Source organism: Oncorhynchus masou, chromosome 32 (genome assembly GCF_036934945.1).
Source record: "Oncorhynchus masou masou isolate Uvic2021 chromosome 32, UVic_Omas_1.1, whole genome shotgun sequence".
In the NCBI taxonomy this organism is placed as follows: Eukaryota; Metazoa; Chordata; class Actinopteri; order Salmoniformes; family Salmonidae; genus Oncorhynchus; species Oncorhynchus masou.
Window position 1 is genome coordinate 25238390 of NC_088243.1, and position 27853 is coordinate 25266242.

General features: G+C 40.9%; 1 protein-coding gene across 1 annotated transcript; it reads left to right on the plus strand.

Annotated features, from left to right (window-relative positions):
* The first annotated feature begins 5 nt into the window (after nucleotides 1–5).
* Nucleotides 6–27479, plus strand: LOC135525760 (eukaryotic translation initiation factor 4E-like). The gene is made up of 7 exons (XM_064953576.1): nucleotides 6–132; nucleotides 24337–24440; nucleotides 25020–25115; nucleotides 25296–25359; nucleotides 25531–25644; nucleotides 25798–25937; nucleotides 26135–27479. The coding sequence occupies exons 1-7, from the start codon at nucleotides 58–60 to the stop codon at nucleotides 26247–26249; spliced, it is 708 nt and encodes a 235-aa protein (XP_064809648.1). The 5' UTR covers nucleotides 6–57; the 3' UTR covers nucleotides 26250–27479.
* Nucleotides 27480–27853: the final 374 nt, after the last annotated feature.

Below are 27853 nucleotides of genomic sequence, written 5' to 3' on the forward strand. Positions count from 1 at the left end.
CTGAATTTATTCAAAAGAAACTATCGCTTTCGTTGCAAAACGAAACTGTTTGGACTAATGATTACACCCCAAGTCAGTCCAATGAATGTCAACGTTTACGCGAAGAATCATAAGATGGCGACCGCGGAACCGGTGAGTACCTTTACCGGCCAAAATATTTAATAGTTTATCGGAATCCGTTTCCCAAAAATATACACTATTACTCCAAATATGATATTTGTAGCTGAAATCTAATAACTTAGAATGAAATGCATGTTTATGGTCATATTTTCGGTTGTAGAAACTTTTTCTGCCACGACCCAAGCAGCATGGCAAAGTGAGAAGGGAATGTTCGCTAGGTTATGTGAATAGCCTTAATAATAGCTAGTATCTGGCTTGCTACCAAGCTCGGTAAACAGTGTGACAGCTGTTAAATATGCTCGGTCATAAATGTTTTAATAAAATAAATAGTGCACTATACATGGTATAACTCGCTAGGTAGTTGTCAGCTTGTGCTTTCTTGGGACTTTGTATCCCACTTCAGGCTAGCTATCTCTAGCTGGTTTCCTCATAAAATCACACTGCGCTATACAGGTAATATACAACGGGTGGGTCTAATCCTGAATGCTGATTGATTAAAAACGCATTCCAGCCGGTGTCTATTCCACAAGTTACCACCGGCTAAATCTATGACCTTAAAATGCCTATTTACTCTGATCCATCTGACTGGGCAATTCACTGTCTCGTCAGCCCAGTCAGGAAAATTATAAACTTGATATCCAGTATAAAAAGCATCTTGACATTCTCACATTGCTTTTAGACTAACATTTAGTTTAACAGCAGAGATTTGTATAAACCTTGCAGTCTGTCTCTCCGACATTTGCAACATTGTTTCAATAGTCAAATTAGATCTCCAATTGCCCCATCGTAGGCTGGACACATGACATTTTTAACAATGCTTTTTCATTGCATCCGCCGTGGAGCCCAGTTTAATAATGTTACCATATGTCCCAGCTGCTTGCGGTAGTTTAAGTAATCACGAAAAAACAGGCCTTATTTTAGGGCATTTTAGCCTTCGGAACGTTCTATTCCCTGCCTTTTGTTCTACGTCACAATGTGTGCGTTGCCATTTTTGGCAATGAGACCTGTCCAGTGATGCTAGTTTAGCAATTTTCATACTACCCTGGCAACTTTTTTTTTTCATTCAGCACCTAGCAACAAATTTAGCTACTTTTAAAAATCTATTTGCAACTTTTGAAAAGTGACTCAAACGCTAAAATGCACGCATTTCCCCTCTAAATGACAAACGACTTTCTGTCACAACACACGTGCCTGGCTGCAAAAGTGTATTGTGAGTGACGTCAGCAGCAGGCGCTCTGCTCGTGCACAGGCAGCAGCAGGACAGCAGCAATTTCTAAAATTGCAAATCTTTGTTGGCTGCAGTGATGCCAATTTAGCAACTTTTCAGACTACCCTGGCAACTGTGTTTTCAAACGGCACCTAGCAACAAATTTAGCTACTTTTAAAAATGGATTTTGAACTTTGACCAACTTTTGAAAAGTGTCTCAAACGCTAAAATGCACGCATTTTCTTTCTAAATGACACAAAAACGATTTTCTCTGTCACACACTCAGTCACAACACATGTGCCATGCTGCAAAAGTGCATTGTGAGTGAGGTCAGCAGCAGGCGCTCAGCTCGTGCACAGGCAGCAGCAATTTCAGCAAATTGCAAATCATGACGAGCCAAACCCAATTAATATAGTTGGTCACGAATGTTTGATCTTGAACAGAACTTACAACATCAATCAACAAGTTTCAATCAAAATTATACCGAAAAAAGTGGGAGTCTGTACCAGAACAAATGTCAAATCATATTTTTCGCTGAGATGGCTAGTCAATTTGAGTACCGTTATTCTGTATTCTACGTAATGACGCAGTTTAAGTTATCACGCAATGACATCACAACGTCATTTAGCAACTTTTAGCAACAAATCAACCTGCCTCGAGCAACTTACCCTGAAAATTAGTTGGCAACACTGGTTGGCTGACTGCAGCAGCAGTAGTATGCGTTCGACGAGACAAACCCAATGAATATAGTTGGTCACGAATGTTTGATCTTGAACAGAACTTACAACATCAATAATGTCTCAATCAAAATTGTACAGCCAGAAGTATAGAAGAGTGGGAGTCTGTACCTGAATTTAAAGGGTGGCTGAAGCCAGTAATTGGGGATGATTGTCGAGCATACTGTGCATACTGCAATTTAGATATGCTTGCAAAAATGTATGACAGCAATAAACATTGTGCTACTGCAAAGCATATAAATAAATCAAAACCGTACAACCCCACAACGCAGTCTACATTACCACAGTTGGTTAAGAAAGTGGATAACTGCAAAAGCGTAGAAGCTACTATGGCAATGGCCATTGCGGAGCATTGTTCCCTGCTAGCATGTGACCATTTTAGGTATGGCTTGCAACGCTGCCTTTTCAGATTCTATGGCAGCAACAAACTTCCAAATGCACTGCAGCAAGTGCACAGAAATGATTAGGGGAGTACTGGCTCCTTATTTCCTCAAAAGGGTAACATCAGATTTAGGGGATGAGAAGTTCAGTCTTCTTTTGGATGAGTACACTTATGTCAGTGTCTCGAAATACCTGGGTGTGGTGATTTGGTATTTCAGAGCTAAAGAAATAACCATTGTGTCCACATTTTTCGGGTTGGTTGAATTGGAGGGGGTGAAGCCAGATCAATAGCAAAGGCGGTAGTTGAGTTTCTTGAGAAGTGTAACCTTAAAAAAGAGAATCTTCAGGGTATTGGCACTGACAATGCGTCCGTGATGACGGGTGCACAACGGGGTTCACAAGATTTAAAGGAAGAATGTGCATTGCCCAATTTGGTACTCATCCGCTGTGTGTGCCAGTCTTTACAATTGGCTGTCAGTGCCGTATCCAAAGAAACCATCCCTAGGAGTGTTGAGTACTTAATCAGGGAAACCTACAACTGGTTTTCGATTTCCCCAAAATGGTGCGAGGCATACAAAGCAGCGTGTGCCACCATTTAATTGTGGCCAGAAACCCCTGCAGAGCACCAAAGTGTGTGCCACACGTTGGCTATCGATTGTGTCTGCGGTAACTCGTATATTGAGCCAGTGTGAAGAACTGAAACTCCACTTTGAGTTGACCAAGGCCAGTGAGCATTACTACATGGCGTATGTGCTCCACCTCATGTACATGGACAAGACCAACTATGTCTACCTGACATTCTTGAAATCAATCCTGTCCCAAGTGCAAGTTGCAGTGAAGTCAGTTGAGGGAGAGCAAACAGATCCTGTCAAGCTTTTGGACAGTCTGGTACACCTCTTAACACCTCTGAATAATTTTGCACGCCCAATTTTTCAGTTTTTGATTTGTTAAAAAAGTTTGAAATATCCAATAAATGTTGTTCCACTTCATGATTGTGTCCCACTTGTTGTTGATTCTTCACAAAAAAATACAGTTTTATATCTTTATGTTTGAAGCCTGAAATGTGGCAAAAGGTCGCAAAGTTCAAGGGGGCCGAATACTTTCGCAAGGCACTGTATATATATTTTACTAGGCAAGTCAGTCAAGAACAAATTATTTTTTTTCAATGACGGGCCAGGAACAGTGGGTTAACATTAGGGTATGCGGCAGCATTCGGAATTTTGGATGAAATGCGTGCCCAAATTAAACTACCTGCTACTTAGGCCCAGAAGCTAGGATATGCATATAATTAGTAGATTTGGATAGAAAACACTTTAAAGTTTCCAAAACTGTTAAAATAATGTCTGTGAGTATAAGAGAACTGATATGGCAGGCGAAAACCTGAGGAAAATCCACCCAGAAAGTACTATTATTTTGAAAGGCTGTTTTTCCATTGAAAGCCTATCCAACATACAAAGACTTAGGACCCAGTTCATGATATCTATGGCTTCCTCTACTCGTGGCCAGTCTTCAGGCATTGTTTCAGGCTTTTACTCTGAAGAATGAGGGAGATACAGCACTTTCAATGAGAGGCCAGTTGAAAATTCCAGCCATGAGTCCTGCGCATGATCGTGAGCGAGCATTTCTTGTTTCTCCTTTTCTATTGACGAAGCTTTTGTCCGGTTGAAATATTATTTATGACAAAAACAACCTGAGGATTGATTTTAAACATCGTTTGACATCTTTCTACTAACTTTTATTGTACTTTTTTGACTTTTCGTCTTGATGTTGAGAGCGCGCATATTGTGCCTTTGGATTTCTGAACTAAACGCACCAACAAAACGGAGGTTTTTGGACATAAAGAGGGACCTTATCGAACAAAACAAACATTTATTTTCTAACATGGAGACCTGGGAGTGCCACCAGATGAAGGTCATCAAAGGTAAGTGGTTAATTGTAATGCTATTTCTGACTTTTGTCAGCCCTCTCCTTGGCTGGAAAATGGCTGTATGGTCTTTGTGGCTTGGCGCAGACCTAACATAATCGCGTCTTGTGCTTTTGCCGTAAAGCCTTTTTGAAATCTAACACAGCGGTTTCATTAACTTCTTTGGGGTACCCCCCCTTCTCAATTTCAGCCTAAAGACGTACCCTAATCTAACTGCCTGTAGCTCAGGCCCAGAAGCAAGGATTAGCATATTCTTGGTATCATTTGAAAGGAAACACTCTGAATTTTGTGGAAATGTGAATGAATTGAATGAAGGAGAATATAACACAATAGATCTGGTAGAAGAAAATACAAGGAAATAAACTTAAGTTTTCTTTTTTTCTGTTGTTGCTGCATCATCTTACAAATGACCAAGAACAGCCAAACATACAGCTAGGATGCTGGGGATGATTTTAATGAAGAACATAAGATGGCAACAATAACTGATCAAAGTTTTAGACAGATAACTTCAAAAATGAGCGAGCTACATGACATTGAGCATGAAGTCACCCAGGTGTCCCCCACAAATGTAACCAAATGTACCCAAGTGGCCGAATTGGTACAGTGATACATTTTGAAGGAAAGAACTACATACATAAATGCTATTTTAACACACACCAAAATAATATATATATAAAAAAATGACTATTTACTCGGTCTCGCTTTCTCTATCAATTACCTTTTGTAATTTGGTTTAAATCTGTGTATCTAGACTTGTTTTAGCTTTTTCTGATTTATTCGCCATAATTTAAACTCCTATGAGTAACACTTGTGGCTCCGTCAAGTAGGATTTGCAATGGCGAATGAACCTCTTTTACGCCAGAGTTTACGACAAAGGCTAGTCTTCGAACGTATAACCATTACATATTGCCGTTTACCTCAGCTCATTGGCTATCTTCCAAGCTAGATGTCAAGATGATCATTGGGCCAAAATACAGTCAATCAACGATAGACCGGTCCTACCATTGGTGCGCAATGAGGTCATTGATTGGTGTCTTCAAATCGGTTTGTTTCGGTCAATACGTCCGGGGAAAAGAACCATCATGTATGGTTGTGTTAGTAACAACCAGAGGATTGCAATGAAACCATTTGTTTAGTGTGTGTAATTACCACGAACGCTTCGTCCAAAGTTGAATGAGACGGAAATCAAGACGCAAGCGGTTTACAAATGTTTCGACTTAGGCTATATAAATGGATGTTATCAAACAAAACGAACATTCACTGTGTAGTTCACTGTGTAGTCAGGACACTTGGCTTTGCCACCACAGGAAGATCTTCAAAGGTAAGCAATTTATTTTATTGTTATTTCTGACTTTCGTGATACTAATGCTTGGTTGGAAAATGCTAGTAATAATTTTGTGTGCGGGGAACTGTCCTCAGAAAATCGCATGGTTTGCTTTCGCAGTAAAGCGTTTTTGAAATCTGACACAGCGGCTGGATTAGGATGTTCATCTTTTAAATGATGTAAGATACATGTATTTACAAGAATGTTTACTATAACAAATGGTGTATTTGGAATGTTAGCTCTCTGCAGTTTCACCGGATGTTGGCCTGGTGGGACGTTAGCATCTCACCTACCCTAGAGAGGTTAAGGAGAAGTTTATCTTTAAATGTATGTTAAACACTTGTATATTAGATCAATGTTTATGATGAGTATTTCTGTAATTTGATGTGGCTCTGCACTTTCACCGGATGTTTGATTGAGACCATGCATTTCTGAACAAAACGCGCCAATGTAAACTAAGATTGTTTGATATAAATATGAACTTTATCGAACAAAACATACATGTATTGTGTAATATGAAGTCCTATGAGTGCCATCTGATGAAGATCATCAAAAGTTAGTGATTAATTTAATTGCTATTTCTGACTTTTGTGAGCCCTCTACTTAGCTGGAAAATGGCTGTATGGTTTTCTGTGACTAGGTGCTGACCTAACAATCTCATGGTGTGCTTTCTGCGTAAAGCCTTTTTGAAAATCTGACACTGGTTGGATTTACAAGAAGTTTATCTTTAAAATAGTGTATAATACCTGTATGTTTGAGGAATTTAATTATGGGATTTCTGTTGTTTTGAATTTGGTGCCCTCAATTTCGCTGTCTGTTGTCGAGGTTGTACCAGAGAGGTTTTTAACTGCCTTGTTCAGGGGCAACACAACAGATTTTTACCTTGTCAGCTCGGGGATTTGATCTTGCAACCTTTCACTTACTAGTCCAATGCACTAACCACTAGGCTACCAGCCACCCCAATGGAGAAACATTAATCTGTTTAGGTGGGACTCAACTGAAAATACAGTCGAGTTTTGGAGTGAAGTGAAGAACTACACAGACTCTTCCGGGTCAAATCCATTTGAAGGACTGTGCAAAGCTGCACTAGCTGCCCTCTCCTTGCCACACTCAAATGTGGAGGTTGAACGGCTGTTCAGCCAAATGTGTGGTCAAGTCAAAGTTAAGACTGCACACTCTCACTGCACACTCTCAACTCCATATTCCTGGTGCAGTATGGACTGAAGCTGGATGGTGATACCTGTTACCAGCATAAACTACCAAGTGAAGTTCTGCAGCAGTTTGGCACCACAGCAGCATACAGCTTTAAGGCCACTCCATCCTCTTCTGGTGGTTCCAGCTCCGTGACAATGCAGTTGGACAGTGAAGATGAAGAGGATTTCCTTGCCAATCTATGATTCATCATATTTACAATATGTATGCAAGGAGTGGACTTCCTGGAACTGGCGTAGACACACAACTGCAGTGTGTGCGAGGACAGTGGTAATATCTGGAGGAAACCATTGAGCAGCTAGCCAGCAAAGCAGCACAACAACCTGGAGAGAGATGCCTAGCGCACACATCATTATTTGAGTTAAACTGCTTGTTCAATAAGATAGCATATGTACCTTGTTATTAGCTTGTACCTATAATTGTTGATCAGTCAGGTAGCATGTTATTAACTAACTACCAATACACTGCTTAACTATAATTGTTCAGAATGTGTAGGTTTACTAGTTAAAAAGAAAATAAATAAAATGTAATTTGTTCAGTAATGTGTAATTGTTCAATAATTCAATGTATTTAAAAAATATCTGAAAAGGTGTTTATTACTTTTACAAATAAAAATGTGATAATCAACAAACAAATCTACACTAACAAATGTCAAATTTTATTTTTTCTGAGATGGCCAGTCAATTTGAGAAACGTTATTGTGTGTTCTACGTAATGACGCAGTTTTACGTTACTACGTAATGACGTCATCGCGCAATGACATCACGCGTCATTTAGTAACTTTTAGCAACAAATTGACCTGCCTCTAGCAACTTCACCTGAAAATGTGTTGGTAACACTGGACCTGCCCACGTTGCTAGTAGTTAAAATGTAAACAAAACATTACTCATGGAGGTCAGTCCCATTGATTCCTGTAGGGAAATATAAGCATGTCTGTCTATTTCGCCAAATATCTCACAATGTGTATATTTAGATTTTTTTTCAAGTCAGACATTTTAATCAGGATAAACTCCTTTCTAATTACATAAGGTTGGGTAGTGTACACTGCTGTCATCAATCGCTAGATCTAATTCCTCGTTATTTAAACAAATGTATTTCACCTTTATTTAACCAGGAACAAGTTCTCATTTACAACTGCAACCTGGCCAAGATAAAGCAAAGCAGTGCAACACAAACAACAACACAGAGTTACACATGGAATAAACAAACATACAGTCAATAATTAAATAGAAAAAGTCTATATACAGTGTGTGCAAATGAGGTAGGATAAGGGAGGTAAGGCAATAAATAGGCCATAGTGGCAAAATAATTACGATGTAACAATTAAACACTGGAGTGATAGATGTGCAGAAGATGAGTGTGCAAGTAGAGATACTGGGGTGCAAAAGAGCAAAAATAAATAACAGTATGGGGATGAGGTAGTTGGATGGGTTTCAGTGATTTTTTTGCAGTTCGTTCTAGTCATTGGCAGCAGAGAACTTGAAGGAAAGGCAGCCAAAGAGGAATTGGCTTTGGGGATGACCAGTGAAATATACCTGCTGGAGCGCGTGCTACGGGTGGGTGCTCTTCTGGTGACCAGTGAGCTGAGATAAGGTGGAGCTTTATCTAACAAAGACTTATAGAGACTGCCAGAGGTCCGCACAACAGGCCCTCCAATTTGACACACTGAACTCTGTCTGAGAAGTAGTTGGTGAACCAGGCGAGGCAGTCATTTGAGAAACCAAGGCTGTTGAGTCTGCCGATAAGAATGTGGTGATTGACAGAGTCCAAAGCCTTGGCCAGGTCGATGAATACAGCTGCACAGTATTGTCTCTTATTGATGGCGGTTATGATATTGTTTAGGACCTTGAGCGTGGCTGAGATGCACCCATGACCAGCTCGGAAACCAGATTGCATAGCGGAGAAGGTACGGTGGGAATTGAAATGGTCGGTGATCTGTTTGTTAACTTGGCTTTCGAAGACCTTAGAAAGGCAGGGTAGGATACAAAAATGTCTGTAGCAGTTTGGGTCTAGAGTGTCTCCCCCTTTGAAGAGGGGTGACCGTGGCATCTTTCCAATCTTTTGTGATCTCAGACGATACGAAAGAGGTTGAACAGGTTAGTAATAGGGTTTGCAACAGTTTTGGCTGATCATTTTTTAGATAGAGAGGGTCCAGGTGGTCTAGCCCGGGTGATAGGGTTCAGATTTTGCAGCTCTTTCAGAACATCAGCTATCTGGATTTGGGTGAAGGAGAAGCTGGGGAGACTTGGGGAAGTTACTGTGGGGGGTGCAGGGCTGTTGACAGGGGTAAGGGTAGCCAGGTGGAAAGCATGGCCAGTCGTAGAAAAATGCTTATTGAGATTCTCAATTATCGTGGATTTATCGGTGGTGATAGTGTTTCCTAGCCTCAGTGCGGTGGGCAGCTGGGAGGAGGTGCTCTTATTCTCCATGGACTTTACAGTGTCCCATAACTTTTTTGAGTTTGCACTACAGCATGCAAATTTCTGTTAGGAAAGCACAGGCTAGCTATTTCAAACTGCCTGTGTATATTGGTTCCTAACTTCCCTGAAAAGTTGCATATCGCGGGAGCTATTCGATGCTAATGTAGTACGCCACAGGATTTTTTTTGTGCTGACCAGGGCTGTCAGGTCTGGATTGAACCAAGGGCTATATCTGTTCCTGTTTTTTTTTATTGATTGGGGCATGCTTATTTAAGATGGTGAGGAACACACTTCCTTAAAGAATAACCAGATATCCTCTACTGACTGAATGAGGTCAATATCCTTCCAGGATACCCGGGCCAGGTCGACTAGAAATCCTTGCTCGCTGAAGTGTTTTAGGGAACGTTTGACAGTGATGAAGGGTGGTCGTTTGACCGCAGACCCATTACGGACACAGACAATGAGGTAGTGATCACTGTGATCCTGGTTGAAGACAGCAGAGGTGTACTTGGAGGGCAGGATGGTTAGGATGATATCTGTGAGGGTGCCTGTGTTTACGGATTTGGGGTTGTACCTGGTAGGTTCATTGATAATTCGTGTGAGATTGAGGGCATCAAGCTTAGATTGTAGGATGGCCGGGGTGTTAAGCATGTCCCAGTTCAGGTCACGTAACAGCACGAGCTCTGAAGATAGATGGGGGGGGGCAGTCAATTCACATATGGTTTCCAGGGCACAGCTGGGGGCAGAGGGTGGTCTATTGCAAGCTGCAACGGTGAGAGACTTGTTTCTGGAAAGGTGGATTTTAAAAGTATAATCTCATTGTTTGGCACAGACCTGGATAGTACGACAGAACTCTGCAGGCTACCTCTGCCATAAATTGCAACTCCACCCCCTTTGGCAGTTCTATCTTTTCAGAAAATGTTATAGTTAGGTATGGAAATTTCAGGGGTTTTGTTGGTCTTCCTAAGCCAGGATTCAGACACGGCTAGGACATCCGGGTTGGCAGAGTGTGCTAGGGCAGTGAATTAATCAAACTTAGGGAGAAGGCTTCTAATGTTAACATGCATGAAACCAAGGCTTTTACGGTTACAGAAGTCGACAATTAAGAGCACCTGGGGAGTAGGAGTAGAGCTAGGTACTGCAGGGCCTGGATTAACCTCTCTATCACCAGAGGAGGAGTAGTATAAGGGTACGGTTAAGTCTATAAGAACTGGTTGTCTAGTACGTTTGGAACAGAGAGTAAAAGGAGCACGTTTCTGGGCGCGATAGAATAGGTTCAAGGCAAAATGTACAGACAAAGGTATGGTAGGATGTGAATACAGTGGAGGTAAACCTATGCATTGAGTGACGATGAGAGAGATATTGTCTCAAGAAACATAATTTAAACCAAGTGAGGTCATCGCATGTGTGGGAGGTGGAGCTAAAGGGTTAGCTGAGGCGTGATGCAGAGATGAGCACACTTGGCACCATCGAGGTGCAGATGTTTACTTTCTACACAAGTTTTTTTTCAGTTTCATCCTAAGAACAAATTGTGGTGATAAAATAGAAAGAAATACATTTTTTGGGGTTCTATTTAGGAAAATTGAAAAATCTTAAGTGTCACTCCAATCAAGACAGGCTCTGCGAACGTTCCATTCATTTGCGATGGGCTCGCGCTTGTGTTCCAGTTTAGCCAATGTTCTTTTGCCATTTTTCAGCCTTAGGTGAATTTAGACTCGTTCTATTGTCCAGCCTACCCATAGTAATGAACGTTTACGGGTCAGATGTCGGGATTAGACAGACAGGCAGGCAGCATTTCTCAGCCAGTCGAAATCATGAATCAGCTGCCATCATTTTTCATGGATATATATATATATATATATATATATATGTGTGTCAATTGAAAAAAAGTCAAATGAAACAAAGTGCAGCTAGTTTGCAGTCTTTACAGCTTCAGTGTTTGAAGTGATTGTGTTAGCTGTGTTGTTGGCTAGCTCCTCTGAACAATAGTGTCCTGACGAGAGAGCACATTTTCTATCCCGGGAAAAATCACAACTCATTAGCCTATTGTTATTGTTATGCATGTTTCCAAATAAATGTCACTAGAAACAACTTAAACAAAAAAATGTTCACCTTTATTTAACCAGGTAGGCTAGTTGAGAACAAGTTCTCATTTGCAACTGCGACCTGGCCAAGATAAAGCATAGCAGTGTGAACAGACAACACAGAGTTACACATGGAGTAAACAATAAACAAGTCAATAACACAGGAAAAAAAAGAGTCTATATACATTGTGTGCAAAAGGCATGAGGTAGGCAAATAATTACAATTTTGCAGATTAACACTGGAGTGATAAATGATCAGATGGTCATGTACAGGTTGAGATATTGGTGTGCAAAAGAGCAGAAAAGTAAATAAATAAAAACAGTATGGGATGAGGTAGGTAAAATTGGTTTGGCTATTTACCGATAGACTATGTACAGCTGCAGCGATCGGTTAGCTGCTCAGATAGCAGATGTTTGAAGTTGGTGAGGGAGATAAAAGTCTCCAACTTCAGCGATTTTTAAATTCGTTCCAGTCACAGGCAGCAGAGGACTGGAACGAAAGGCGGCCAAATGAGGTGTTGGCTTTAGGGATGATCAGTGAGATACACCTGCTGGAGCGTGTGCTACGGGTGGGTGTTGCCATCGTGACCAGTGAACTGAGATAAGGTGGAGCTTTACCTAGCATGGACTTGTAGATGACCTGGAACCAGTGGGTCTGGGGACGAATATGTAGCGAGGGCCAGCCGACTAGAACAGACAGGTCGCAGTGGTGGGTGGTATAAGGTGCTTTAGTGACAAAACGGATGGCACTGTGATAAACTGCATCCAGTTTGCTGAGTAGAGTGTTGGAAGCTATTTTGTAGATGACGTCGCCGAAGTCGAGGATCGGTAGGATAGTCAGTTTTACTAGGGTAAGTTGGCGTCGTGAGTGAAGGAGGCTTTGTTGCGGAATAGAAAGCCGACTCTTGATTTGATTTTCGATTGGAGATGTTTGATATGAGTCTGGAAGGAGAGTTTACAGTCTAGCCAGACACCTAGGTACTTATAGATGTCCACATATTCAAAGTCGGAACCATCCAGGGTGGTGATACTAGTCAGGCGTGCGGGTGCAGGCAGCGAACGGTTGAAAAGCATGCATTTGGTTTTACTAGTATTTAAGAGCAGTTGGAGGCCACGGAAGGAGTGTTGTATGGCATTGAAGCTCGTTTGGAGGTTAGATAGCAGTGTCCAAGGATGGGCCGAAAGTATATAGAATGGTGTCGTCTGCGTAGAGGTGGATCAGGGAATCGCCCGCAGCAAGAGCAACATCATTGATATATACGGAGAAAAGAGTCGGCCCGAGAATTGAACCCTGTGGCACCCCCATAGAGACTGCCAGAGGACCGGACAGCATGCCCTCCAATTTGACACACTGAACTCTGTCTGCAAAGTAGTTGGTGAACCAGGCAAGGCAGTCATCAGAAAAACCGAGGCTACTGAGTCTGCCGATAAGAATATGGTGATTGACAGAGTCGAAAGCCTTGGCAAGGTCGATGAAGACGGCTGCACAGTACTGTCTTTTATCGATGGCCGTTATGATATCGTTTAGTACCTTGAGCGTGCAAATGCGGAGCTGCTCTACTGTAGCTCTGCTGTTTTTCTTTGACGTTTGACGTGACTAAGTTAGCCGTAGTTAGCTGGCAAGCAAGCAGCCAGCCAACTAGCAAGCAGCCAGTATAGAAATGGAACATTTTAGAACGAACGACAGGGTCTCGTCCATAGATGCAGAACAAAAAGACTGAACGACGGGGTTGGGTCTCTGACAACCAAACCAATAGAACGAATGTCCAGCCTAATATGTTGGTAACCCGTCGTATAAAAGTGACAATGCCATCGAAGCCGTCATTTGGAGGATATATTGGCACGGTTTGCCTACATTATCGCTTAACTGGAAACAGGTAAATGAGGGATACATAGGGAGAATCAGTTAATATACAATTGAGTGGTCACTGAATGGTTTGAGCATGAAAACGATGTAAACCAAATGCTATGTCTGTCTGTCTCAACCCAATTGAACACTTTTTGGAAATTCTGGAGCGCGGCTTGAGACAATGTTTTTCAGCACCATCAAACAAATTATGGAATTTCTCTGCATCTAAGTGCTAGAGGCGTCACTGCAGACACCCTGGTTTGAATCCAAGCTGTATCACAACCGGCCGTGATTAGGAGTCCCATAGGGCGGCACACAATTGGCCCAGCATCGTCCGGGTTTGGCCTGTGTAGGCCGGCATTGTAAATAATAATTTGTTCTTAACTGACTTGCCTAGTTAAATAAAGGTTGCATAAAAAAAATATATACAGTTCGACTCTTGTCGAATCAATGTCAAGGTGCATTGATGCTGTTCTGGCTCGTGGTCGCCCTACACCCTATTAAGAAACTTTGTTGGTGTTTACTTTATTTTGGCAGTTACCTGTACATTCTTGGTATACACTCAGAAACAAAGCACTGCAAAAACATGGAAAGTTCCCTTACAAGCCAGAATGTTGAATAAAATTACATTTGAACTTACTCTGGTTGGTCCTTCTGCTGGTTGAAATTTGAGACAAAATATCCACAGGAAAGTATTATTTACCAGACTTTTTAGAGTGCCAGTATAGCCTTTGAAATTTATATCACCTGGCATATATATGCAAAACCATGTAAACACATGCAAGACTTTCGTTGGCATGAATCGTGGGCATGTACTTCCGTCTTGTGCACGTGCCCGGAACATTATGAATGGGGTGGCCAAGGTGGGGCAGAGACTCAGTTTAGGGGGGCCATAACATTTTGAACCTTAAATCGATGCAATTTTTTTCGCAGAATTTTTTTCAATGTAATTATGATGGTTCAACTCTTTTAAATGCTTCAGCTCAGGTTTGGTACGTTTCCCTGTTCAAATAAATCAATTACAAAAGTCGTGTTTGCGTTCAAGGTCAGGATGTTATGTAAGGGTATTAACATACAGCAGTAAATTCACTTATTAAGCATCATCCAGAGTCTGAATTATACTGTGACAGTCGGGGAGTCTTATAGGATTTAAAAAAAAAATGTATGGGCTTTATATTAAAGGTAGTTTAAAAACCCCTAGAGTCAATGTCCCCACAGAAATATAATTAGCATAATACAACAATCCCCATAGAAATGTCTGTTTAAGCTAGATGTTTTTTTTTCTTTGCATGGGCTGCGTCTCAATCCACCACATCCGCCATTGTCAGACTTCCACATCAGCGGTGGAGGGTGGCAGAGTTACAGTGGTGTTTGTCAGACCAGGAGACATCCCTAAAATCGGTGTTCTCACGAACGTTTAGTGCCCGAACAATTTGGCAAACAAACTATTAACGACCCCTCTATGGAATGATGAGACTCACGAATATGATAGTGTTCTCCGTTTGGCTCTACGACCCCCACAAGCTTCTAAAGTCGGTTCAGCCGACCTGCCAACTTCTGTCTGTAGCATCTGAGCAGTTTGGGCTATACACTAATATGACCCCTTCATGGAAAGGAGTTTTGCTCTAGGACACCCCCAATTCTCAAGACTCGTCTGAAGGTAGCCCATTACCAGTAAAAAAATCAATAATGAATGGAAGTATATAGGCTATGGAAGTAGTTTAGTGACAAAAGAAAGGGAGATCAGTCCTGATCTTTCATATATCTCAAAACAACTTCCTTTTGATTTGTTTTGACTCTGTTTTTCCATTATACAGTGCATTCGGAAAGTATTCAGACCCCTTCATTTTGCCCACATTTTGTTACGTTCGTCTTATTCTGAAATTGATTAAATTGTTCATATTTTCCTCGATCTTGGCTAGTCTCACAGTCCCTGCCGCTTGAAAAACATCCCCACAGCATGATGCTACCACCACCATGATTCAACTTAGGGATGCTGTTGGACAGGTGATGAGCGGTGCCTGGTTTCTTCCAGACGTGATGCTTGTCATTCAGTTCAAAGAGTTCAATCTTGGTTTCATCAGACAAGATAATCTTGTTTTTCATGGTCTGAAAGTCCTTTGGGTGCCTTTTGGCAAACTCCAAGCGGGCTGTCATGTGCCTTTTACTGAAGAGTGGCTTCTGTCTGGCCACTCTACCATAAAGGCCTGATTGGTGGAGTGCTTCTGGAAGGCTTAACCATCTCCACAGTGGAGCTCTGTCAGAGTGACCATTGGGTTCTTGGTCACCTCCCTGACCAAGGCCCTTCTCCCCGAATGGCTCAGTTTGGCCGGGTGGCCAGCTCTAGGAAAAGTCTTGGTCGTTCCAAACTTCTTCTATTTAAGAATGATGGAGGCCACTGTCTTCTTACCTTCAATGCTGCAGATGTTTTTTTGGTACCCCTTCCCATGAGCTGTGTCTCTGAGCTCTTACGGACATTTCCTTCGACCTCATGGCTTGGTTTTTGCATTGACATGCAATGTCAACTGTTGGACCTTATATAGACAGGTGTGTGCCTTTCCAAATCATGTCCAATCAATAAAATGCTCCACAGGTGGACTTCTATCAAGTTGTAAAAACATCTTAAGGATGATCAATGGAGACAGGATGCACCTGAGCTCAATTTCGAGTCTCATAACAAAGGGTCTGAATATTTATGTGATTTTTTTTTAAAACATTTTTTTTAAATTGAGCAAAAATTCTAAACCTGTTTTTGCTTTGTCTTTATGGGGCATTGTGTGTAGATTGAGGGGGGGAAAGATTGAATCCATTTTAGAATACGGCTGTAACGTAACAAAATGGGGAAAGGATCTGAATACTTTCCGAATGTACTGTAATTGTTTGACGGTATGTGAGGGCAGGAGGTCCTGTATAAACACAAACTCACTTCCATGACAACTTCTTTCATAACAGCAAAAAGTATGTTTGCTCTGACTTCTGCGGAGTACGCATTGCAGTAAATGCTGTACGGCCACTGCAGACGTCAGATTGACCATGCAGAGCCTTTAAGAGTTAAATCTCTAGAGCAGGAGTATTTAACTTTGGAAATGTATTACCTTTTAATGTGTCATGAACACAACCAGTCATGATGTTTTCATCTGATTGTCAAACAAATCACTTCAAAAAGTAGGTTACCTGCGCACGTTCATCTTATGTTCATCTTAGTTTTTCTTCTCAAATTTCGACCAGCTGAAGGACCAAACCCACGGACAATTGGCAGAGTAAGTTCAAATATATTTTATTTAACATTAGTGACATACAAGGAACGTTTATGTTGTAAATGTGCGTGCGTGGCTGTGCCCTACACAATGGAAAGCATTGCCAACATGGGATGATCTATCTGCTAGCCCAGAGGTGGGAAACTTTTTGACTCGCGGGCCACAATGGGTTCTAAAATTTGACAGAGGGGCCGGGCCAGGAGCATTTGGAGGGAGTGTTTGGGCCGGATATACTAAAGCATTAAATGTAGTGTGTGCAAACCTCATAGCACAGTAAGAACACTACAACCCAATTTATTAACTGTCTTTCAAATGTGGAAAATAGCTCTTATCAGTTAATAAATTTGTCTCAAGGAATATGCAAGATATGGCATTTACATACTATTTCGGAGATACTGTGAGGAGGAAATGTAAATAGATTAAAATAACATACGCACTGTGATTTATCAAGATTGCGTCTGTTTTTAATAAGTTTCAATCGAAGGTGCAAAGTTAAAGAAATCAACATTTATTGAAAAATGGAATCACTTTCAACATTCAAAACATATTATTACACAACGAAATACTCAAGCTCAATAATATCTACTTGTGTTAAACTCCGCAAAATCATGGATGGATTGTCCTGACCGCGCGCTCTACAAACTCGCCACGGACGCCCTCGCCTTCACGCGCAAACAGTACACGTGTATCGTTGCCAAGCACACAGACATAGGCTGTATTAAATATCAGCTGAAAATTTACATTTAAATTAAGAGCGATGTGCGGCGTGTTAATTAAGCTACTGTACCGCTGCTGTGCGTAAATGCGCATTGCTCTTAATTAAAAGACGCACTTCCAAACTTTCCATATGCATGTTTTCATAACACAGCAGAAAAACTCACCATTTCAGTGGGAACAGTGTTGTTGGTCTCCCTTTTTTGCCAGTGCATCAAAGTCTGGAGTTAGTTTTGTTGTGGCAATTCTCAGGACAGATCTGAGGTGTTGGTCAGTTAACTTGGATCTGTGATGGGCTTTGTTGATTTTCATGACGCTAAACGTCTGCTCACACACGTAGGTCGAGCCAAACAACACCAGCATCTTCTGCGCCGTCCTCCGGAGGTTTGGAAACGCGGTCTCGTTAAGTGAAGCGTAAAAGTCATTCAGTTTAAGAGACTTGAACTTCTCCTTTGAGACGGAGTCAGACTGAAGATCGATCAGTTCCAATTGCAGCTCCTGCGGTGCTGATTCGGGGTCTTGTGACAGGGGACAGGACACCAGTTGAAGTGACTTGTCAATTTTTTCAAAATCACAGAACCGACGGCAAAATTCTCTGTGCAGATCGTCCAGTGATTTGCAGTATTTCTTCGCATTTCAGGCGGCCTCTTTCTGCACGGCTAGTGTGGGGAAATGTGCGAAAGATTTGTTTGACATTTGCCTGGAGAATAAAACCAGCTTGGATTTGAAGGCTCTCACATTTGTGTACATGTCGTGCGCAAACTGATCTTTCCCCTGTAGCTTCACGTTCAGCTCATTCATGTGTGAAAATATGTCCACAGCAAACGCAAAGTCACAAAGCCAGTTTGTGTCGCTCAGCTCGGGGAATTCTTCGGATTTCCCCATTAAATTAAAAAATGAGCGAATCTCGTCTTTGAGCTCCCAGACTCGTTGAAACACTTTCCCCAAACTTAACCAGCGGACGCGAGAGTGGTAAAGTAGGTCCTGGTGATCCGCATTAGTTTCTTCCAGGAACGTAATGAACTGACGATGATTAAGTCCCCTTGCTCGTATGAAGTTAACAAGTTTTACAACTGGATCCACGACGTGATTAAGCTGCAATACAGACTTACACAGAGACTCCTGATGAATGATGCAGTGAAGTAAAATAACATCCTGGTCAGGGTTTTCTTCTTTCACTTTATCCTGGATTCTTTTCAGCAGCCCAATGTTTTTTCCAGTTAAATTTGGCGATCCATCCGTGGTGACATTGGCAAGTTTACTCCAAGGTAGCTTCATTCTCTCGATGACAGCAGACACCTGTTCATATAAGTCCTCTCCTCGCGTTTTCCCTTTCAGTGATTCCATGCTCAAAAGCTCCTCCGTTATCTCAAAACTGTCGTTAATCCCTCGGATAAAAATTAGGAGCTGAGCAGTGTCTTTTATGTCGTTACTTTCATCCAGTGCTAGTGAATATAACTTAAAGGACTCCGCCTTTTTGTTTAACTCGCTGACTATATCTTCGTCAATCAGTTCCACGCGGCGAGTCACTGTCCTGCGTGCTAAACTGATTTTTTCAAACTTGGCTTTGCTCTCCGGACACAAGAGACCTGCTGTCTCTACCATGCACTCTTTCAAAAACTCGCCTTCGGAGAAAGGCTTGCTAGCCTTTGCTAATTTGAATGCCAGCAAATAACTTGCCTTGGTACTTGACTCTTGAATTGCAGTTTGTCGGTGAAAAAAGTTCTGTTGACTCTGTAAATTAGCTGCCAACCTCTGAGCAGTAGCCGCCCGTTCTTGTGTTGACTGCTTGCTAGCATAGTTTGCATGCTTCGTGGCAAAGTGACGGCTGATATTGTACTCTTTTGAAAACCGCAACAGCTTCTTGGCATATCAGACATACAGCCGTTGATCGGACTTCAGTGAAGAAGTATTTTGTTGTCCACTCCTTATTAAACACTCGGCATTCGCTGTCCACTTTCCTTCTCTTTGGTCCGCTCATTTTCACAGAATGGCTTAATGGTGACGTGAAACGAAGTGAAAATTAAAGTGAAATAAAGAGAAATACGCGCCACTCCAACAACGGTCAATGTGTTTTGAGTGCGCCATCTATTGGGGAAACGTGGGCATTGCAGGGAAAGGGGAAAAAATGAGGTTTTTACTATAATTTGGACAAGTTCGGCGGGCCGGATTAAAAAGCCTAACGGGCCGTATGTGGCCCGCGGGCCGTAGTTTGCCCATGTCTGTGCTAGCCCATTCTTAGATTAATGTTAAACATATACTGTCAATTTAATAACCTGTCTGCCGCCTAAGGAAAATGCACCGACGCTCCCGCGCAGTCCCCAAGCTTTGTCTAAACGTCAATAAGCCTCGCTTGCGATACGATTTTGGAAACTTCATTTTCACATTAGCAAAAACAAAAGATAAAATTACTAAACACTTTTTTTCTAGGGTTAGGGTTCCCACATGGCCATATTTTCATGTTACATCGCTTGTTTACGGAGACTGAGGCAACCACCTGTTCTAATTAGCTATTGAAATTAGAGGTCGGCCGATTTATGATTATTCAACAGCGGTTATTGGAGGACCAAAAAAAGGCGATGCCGATTAATCAGACGTTTTTTATTATTATTGATTTATTTATTTGTAATAATGACAATTACAACAGTACTGAATGAACACTTTTATTTTAACTTAATATAATGCATCAATAAAATCAATTTAGCCTCAAATAAATAATGAAACATGTTCAATTTGGTTTAAATAATGCAAAAACAAAGTGTTGGAGAAGAAAGTAAAAGTGCAATATGTGCCATGTAAAAAAGCTAACGTTTAAGTTCCTTGCTCAGAACATGAGAACATATGAAAGCTGGTGGTTCCTTTTAACATGAGTCTTCAATATTCCCAGGTAAGAAGTTTTAGGTTGTAGTTATAGGAATTATAGGACACTTTCTCTCTATACGATTTATATTTCATATACTTTTGACTATTGGATGTTGTTATAGGCACTTTAGTATTGCCAGTGTAACAGTATAGCTTCCATCACTCTCCTTGTCCCTGCCTGGGCTCGAACCAGGAACACAATAATAGCCACCTTCGAGGCATTGTTACCCATCGCTCCACAAAAGCCGTGGCATCTACTTCAAGGTCTCAGAGCGAGTGACGTCACTGATTGAAACGCTGTTAGCGCACACCCCGCTAACTAGCTAGCCATTTCACATCGGTTACACCAGCCTAATCTTGGGAGTTGAAAGGTTTGAAGTCATGAACAGCTCAACGCTTGAAGCACAGCGAAGAGCTGCTGGTAAACGCACGAAAGTGGTGTTTGAATGAATGCTTACGAGCCTGCTGCTGCCTACCACCGCTCAGTCAGACTGCTCTATCAAATATCAAATCATAGACTTAATTATAGCATAATAGCACACAGAAATGAGCCTTAGGTCATTAATATGGTCAAATCCGGAAACTATTATTTCGTAAACAAAACATTTATTCTTTCAGTGAAATACGTAACCGTTCCGTATTTTATCTAACGGGTGGCATCCATAAGTCTAAATATTCCGGTTAAATTGCACAACCTTCAATGTATGTCATAATTACGTACAATTCTGGCAAATTAGTTTGCAATGAACCAGGCAGCCCAAACTGTTGCATACAGTGGGGCAAAAAAGTATTTAGTCAGCCACCAATTGTGCAAGTTCTCCCACTTAAAAATATGAGTCCTGTAATTTTCATCATAGGTACACTTCAACTATGACAGACAAAATGAGGGGGAAAAATCCAGAAAGTCACATTGTAGGAGTTTTAATGAATTTATTTGCAAATTATGGTGGAAAATAAGTATTTGGTCAATAACAAAAGTTTATCTCAATACTTTGTTATATACCCTTTGTTGGAAATGACAGAGGTCAAACGTTTTCTGTAAGTCTTCACAAGGTTTTCACACACTGTTGCTGGTATTTTGGCCCATTCCTCCATACAGATCTCCTCTAGAGCAGTAATGTTTTGGGGCTGTTGCTGGGCAACACGGACTTTCAACTCCCTCCAAAGATTTTCTATGGGATTGAGATCTGGAGACAGGCTAGACCACTCCAGGATCTTGAAATGCTTCTTACGAAGCCACTCCTTTGTTGCCCGGGCGGTGTGTTTGGGATCATTGTAATGCTGAAAGAACCAGCCACGTTTCATCTTCAGTGCCCTTGCTGATGGAAGGAGGTATTCACTCAAAATCTCACGATACATGGCCCCATTCATTATTTCCTTTACACGGGTCAGTCGTCCTGGTCCCTTTGCAGAAAAACAGCCCCAAATCATGATGTTTCCACCCCCATGCTTCACAGTCGGTATGGTGTTCTTTGGATGCAACTCAGCATTCTTTGTCCTCCAAACACGACGAGTTGAGTTTTTACCAAAAAGTTCTATTTTGGTTTCATCGGACCATATGATATTCTCCCAATCTTCTTCTGGATGGTTATGGTTAGGTACATTCGTTCAACGATTGTGCTTTTTTCATAAATGCGCTTTTGTTAAATCATCCCCCGTTTGGCGAAGTTGGCTGTTAGGAAGAAATAGTCTTCACACACTTCGCAACAAGCCAGGCGGCCCAACCTGCGTATACCCTGACTCTGTTGCACAGAACGCAAGAGAAGTGAATCAATTTTCCTAGTTAAAAGAAATTCATGTTAGCAGGCAATATTAACTAAATATGCAGGTTTAAAAAATATATACTTGTGTATTGATTTTAAGAAAGGCGTTGATGTTTGGTTAGGTACACATTGGTGCAACAACAGTGCTTTTTTCACGAATGCGCTTGTTAAATGGCCCGTTTGGCAAAGTAGGCTATGATTCAATGACAAATCAACAGGCACCGCATCGATCATATACAACGCAGGAAAAGCAAGATAACTTATTATGGCTGGGGGGCAGTATTGAGTAGCTTGGATGAATAAGGTGCCCAGAGTAAACTGCCTGCTACTCAGGCCCAGAAGATAAGATATGCTTATTATTAGTAGATTTGGATAGAAAACACTGTTTCTAAAACTGTTTGAATGATGTCTGTGAGTAAAACAGAACTCATATGGCAGTGTAAATTTGGTCCGATTGCACTTCCTAAGGCTTCCACTAGATGTCAACAGTCTTTAGGACCTTCAGGCTTCTACTGTGAAGGGGGAGAAGATGAGAGCTGTTTCAACCAGAGGTCCATGAGCTCAGTCTCACGCGCACCCGTGAGAGTTAGCTGCCTTCCGTTGCATTTCTAAAGACAAAGGAATTCTCCGGTTGAAACATTATTGAAGATTTATGTTAAACATCCTAAAGATTGATTATATACATCGTTTGACTTTTTTTTTACCACTGTAATGGAACTTTTTTACTTTTCGTCTGGACCTAGTGCTCGCGCCTCATGAATTTGGATTTGTGAACTAAACTCGCAAACAAAAAGGAGGTATTTGGACATAAATGATGGACTTTATTGAACAAAACAAACATTTATTGTGGAACTGGGATTCCTGGGAGTGCATTATGATGAAGATCATCAAAGGTAAGTTAATATTTATAATGCTATTTCTGACTTCTTTTGACTTCTCAACATGGCGGGTATCCGTATGGCTTGTTTTGGTCTCTGAGCGCTGTACTCAGATTATTGCATGGTGTGCTTTTTCCGTAAAGTAAAAAAACATCTGACACAGTGGTTGCATTAAGGAGAAATGGATCTATAATTCCATGCATAACACTTGCATCTTTTATCTATGTTTATGATGTGGCTCTCTGCAAAATCACCGGATGTTTTGGAAGCAAAACATTACTGAACATAACGCTCCAATGTAAACTGAGATTTCTGGATATAAATATGAACTTTATCAAACAAAACATACATGTATTGTGTAACATGAAGTCCTATGAGTGTCATCTGATGATCATCAAAGGTTAGTGATTCATTTTTATCTCTTTCTGCTTTTTGTGACTCCTCTCTTTGAAAAATGGCTGTGTTTTTCTGTGACTCGGTGCTGACCTAACATAATCGTTTGGTGTGCTTTTGTCGTAAAGCCTTTTTGAAATCTGACACTGTTGTGGGATTAACAATACGTTTATCTTTAAAATGGTGTAAAATACTTGTATGTTTGAGGAAATTTAAGTATGAGATTTCTGTTGTTTGAATTTGGCGCCCTGCACTTTCACTGGCTGTTGTCATATCAATTCCGTTAGCGGGATTTCAGCTGTAAGAAGATAAACTAGTAATATCATCAACCATGTGTAGTTCTCTAGTGATTATGTTAAGATTGTTTTTTATAAGATACGTTTATTGCTAGCACCTTACCTTGGCTCCTTGCTGCACTCGCATAACAGGTAGTCAGCCTGCCACACAGTCTCCTCGTGGAGTGCAATGTAATCGGCCATGATCGGTGTCCAAAAATGCTGATTACCGATTGTTATGAAAACTTGAAGTCGGCCCTATTTAATCGGTCAACTAATTGAAATGTCTTTGAACACTTGTGTAACGGAAGAACGATGCCAGAAAAATATTGTCAGCTTCAACTATGTTAAAACCGGTGAGGTGTGTATTTTCTAGTTGTGAAATTATTTTGGTGTGATGTGAAAGTTAAGGGCTTTATGTTTCCAAATTTGTATCGCAAGTGAGCATTATAACGTTTTTAAACATTAAAACAGAGGGTCGGGATTGTAGTTCACGTGGAGCCAGCTGTGGTCCATACCTTCAGCTAAGAACCCAAGAGGGGAAGCTTTAAGCCCCCTTTTGTTGTCCAGATCTAGATGATAGACAGTTCACTAACTTGCCCAATCATTATGGCTGGTGCAAAAGTTTATGCTTGTCCATATTTCCACCCTAGCAAAAACAAACAGTTTATTTCATTGATTTTAAATAATGTTGGACCATCTATGTGATTAGTGTCTATATAAAGTTATTTTTTTTTATTACAATATGTTGCAAAAAAAACATTTCATCCGAGGTCATGAGGAAAAGCTTTCAAACATCACGTTTCATTGATTGTTACCTATACTCACTATCAACCCAGCTTTGTATAAAATAAACTACAAAAAAAACATGACAATGACTGCATTACAGTCCTGCAAGATCACGCTTCTTACTTCTTTCAAATTGTTTTCCACTAGGAGAACAATTTAAATCCCCAACATGCTGAAGGAGGAGAAGAAGCAGAGACTGGTCAGGAGATAGCGAACCCTGAGAGCTATATCAAACACCCCCTCCAGAACAAGTAAGCTGACCCAGGCTACTGCTCTTTAAAAACCCTTGTTCATTACAGGCTGCTGCTCCGTGGTAAGCAAACTTTTCCTGCAAAAGGCCTCCGGGGAGTTGTTTTCTGTAAGAGTGGTAGGTATTCATCTGATGTAAAGTATCACATAGATCCCACCCGTTTGCAGTGTTGCACAGCTGCCAATGCAAAGCACCAATTCAATCTTGTGTGTTACCACTTTGAGTTTGCCCCCCCCCAGGTCTCAGGCATGGTGAATTCACATTGGTAGGGTCATGACCCAAACCTAAAGAGGTGACTTTGGCTTATGAGTGTTCATACCACCACAAGCTGAGGCTGTCTGTGTGTGATTACCAACCATGCATTGCCCTTTCTTATTGCAGTCAAGCGCAGTTGAACTGCCTAAGGATTTTACATTGAATGAATGTCACAAAGCAATGAACCGTGTCAATGTTTTCCCCATCATCCATAAGGTCCTAATTTGCTTTGAGGCTTATGGGCTATTGATTACATTTGTTTAGCATGCATTTAATTAGTCAGTGTTTACCTTATGTAAATCCCATTTCTGTTTTGGCCCAACAGATGGTCTCTTTGGTTCTTCAAAAATGATAAGACCAAAACATGGCAGGCGAACCTCTGCCTCATCTCCACGTTTGACACTGTTGAAGATTTCTGGGCGTAAGAATCAATAAGACTAAAGTTGATCTTGTTTTGTGATGACAAGGGTTGAATTAATATGAAAAGGATGATTTGAGATTATACCAAAATTGGTCGTCATTCATCATCTTGATAGCATTCAGTTGTCAATAATACACTGCAATTGTGTATTGTACTTACGAAATTATTTTGTCATTTCAGTCTCTATAATCATATTCAGTTGTCAAGCAATCTGATATCTGGATGCGACTACTCCCTCTTTAAGGTAGGTTTGTTGCATTTCAAAAAGCAGACAAGGAACTAATTTTATTCCATGTTACTACATAGTATCTTTGCAACTTAATTAAGAATTGTACCTGGAAGAAAGTTGTTTAGGACTGTTCAGCCATGGCCTTGTTAATGCAAGTAAAGCTGTGTCTCTCCTCTGGTGTGACAGGATGGCATTGAGCCCATGTGGGAGGATGAGCGGAACAAGAGCGGAGGGCGCTGGCTGATCACTCTCAGCAAGCAGCAGAGGAGACAAGACCTGGACCGATTCTGGCTAGAAACCGTGAGTTTGTGTGTGTGTGTGTGGGCGTGCAGACAATTTGGAATGAAATGCAACCTTGACCTTCTCCCTGTGTGGCTGGATTAAGGAATTCTGTGATGCCACTGAAATGTTAATGTGTGGATCCATATTTTTCCTGACACTTCACCTGTCCAGCTTCTCTGCCTGGTTGGGGAGACTTTTGATGACTATAGTGACGAAGTGTGCGGAGCAGTAGTCAATATTCGCTCGAAAGGAGACAAAATCGCCATCTGGACGGCAGACTTTGACAACAGGGAAGCCATAACACACATCGGGTAAGTTAGATACATGTGAAGTTGTTAGTTATCACTCCAACTTTGATCAGGACTCAGGAAAATGTGCTGACATACAAAAAAGTGTATAGTCTTAGTATTTGTAAATTATTTTGGGCTTGGTTAAATTACTGAGATCCAATACCAAAATGTTTGTTGCTACCACCTCCCTTCAAATATGGCCATCTGTGTGACAACAGGAGAGTGTATAAGGAGCGCTTGGGAATCCCCATGAAGATGACCATTGGCTACCAGTCACACTCTGACACCTCCACCAAGAGCGGCTCGACCACCAAAAACAAGTTTGTGGTCTGAAAATGCACCAGGTGCCTTGTCTATTACATTTTTTTGGGGTCTACTACATTTCTTTGTGGGTGCATTTATTTACATCGCTACAATGACTGCGTGACACAATCTTGAAAAAACTCACGACTATATACAAAAACTTCAACAGAACCGTCCTGGACCTAAAATCAGGAAACACTTTCACAACACAGACACATTACTTTCTCTGGAAACCCCCCCACACACACACACCTGCCATAGCCACACAGGTGAACATGCAAACCTCAAAACGCAAATTATTACCTTTCATAGAAATGTAAGATGTTCAGAGTGCTCTTATAAAGAAAATTATTTTGTTGATTTATTTAATGGCAGGGAATTAATGTGACATTTAAAAAGTCAACATTTCTCTGCCCTTATACCGCATTGTAATTGCTGTTATCCTTAATTATGTTACGCCGTTTTAATTTATTATACCAATTCGCTTTTTAGCTATTTTTAGAGTTGTTCCGTGCTATGGCCCTAAACTTCAAGTGGATGTATCAAGACTTTCTGATCATGTCATGAATCAATTAGTCTGTGTTAACATGATTAAAACTTTGGGTTTGCAATTCAATAGAATCTTTTATATTGTGGAGTACTTTTTGCAACTTGTTATTTGTACATTTCTTGTTAGAAATGGTCTTACATTTGACTTACAGTGATGCTTGTTTTGCAAAGTATACATTTATTAGTGATTTGTTTTGATCTTCTGCCTGCAATGGAAACAGCACTAATGATTCTTTAAAGTTATTCTGTGACTTTGAATGATTTTTTTATAATATTATATATAGTATGATATAATATATGCCATTTCAACCCCAGGAACCAACAGGAAATAATCTCTTTCTATGCCACTTGTAATTGCCATAGCTCTTTGGCCCCATCCATAAACCACCATCCTGTAGCCCCTAGGGACTTCATGTAGAGCTGAATAATGTATAAAGCCATAAGAAATATTATAGTAGCTACACCTACAGTATATCACCGGTTGCAGCATATCATGACAGCCTACAACAATGGCAACCTATAACATTGTCATGTCACCAAATCAGAGCATTCAAATACTTTCCATTTCATAAAAGTATGAGTTGCCATTATTTCAGGCATGTTTAATTCTTATTACTTACTTTTCATAACCGCTCTTCAACATTCATACAATATTTTATGAATTTGGTTATTTTATTTGCAATGCATTAATAAACTGAGTTTTACACTTGAGTTTTATGTATTATCCAATTGCTTTACTGTGAGGTCAGTGATTTACTCATTTGATTGAAGTCACCATGAAGTTTCATCTCTTCCCTCTTGAGGGTGCTGTGACCCCATTTTGAAGCGCAGGCAGTCATTGGAATAGGTGCTTATTTGACCAGCCGGTATGGGACCTTGATTGTCAGTTCTCCACAGACCAAAATCCACAACATAAAACTAGACCTAAAAAATGTATACCAGGTCCAGTGATGGCAGAAAGCCTAAAAGTCAATTGCCAAGGTTACTAATCACAAATGGGCATGGCTACAATTTAGAACATTGTTCCCACGGTGGGTGTCTTGTCCAGAGGTGTTATTTTGACATGGAGATTTATTTGACTCACA

What these genes read in the sequence shown, in the direction of transcription:
- LOC135525760 (XM_064953576.1), top strand. Translation starts at nt 58, where the DNA reads ATGATTACACCCCAAGTCAGTCCAATGAATGTCAACGTTTACGCGAAG. An exon ending in AGATGGCGACCGCGGAACCG is followed by an intron (nt 133 to 24,336) that starts GTGAGTACCTTT and finishes GTTTTCCACTAG; the next exon opens with GAGAACAATTTAAATCCCCA. An exon ending in ACCGATTCTGGCTAGAAACC is followed by an intron (nt 25,645 to 25,797) that starts GTGAGTTTGTGT and finishes TCACCTGTCCAG; the next exon opens with CTTCTCTGCCTGGTTGGGGA.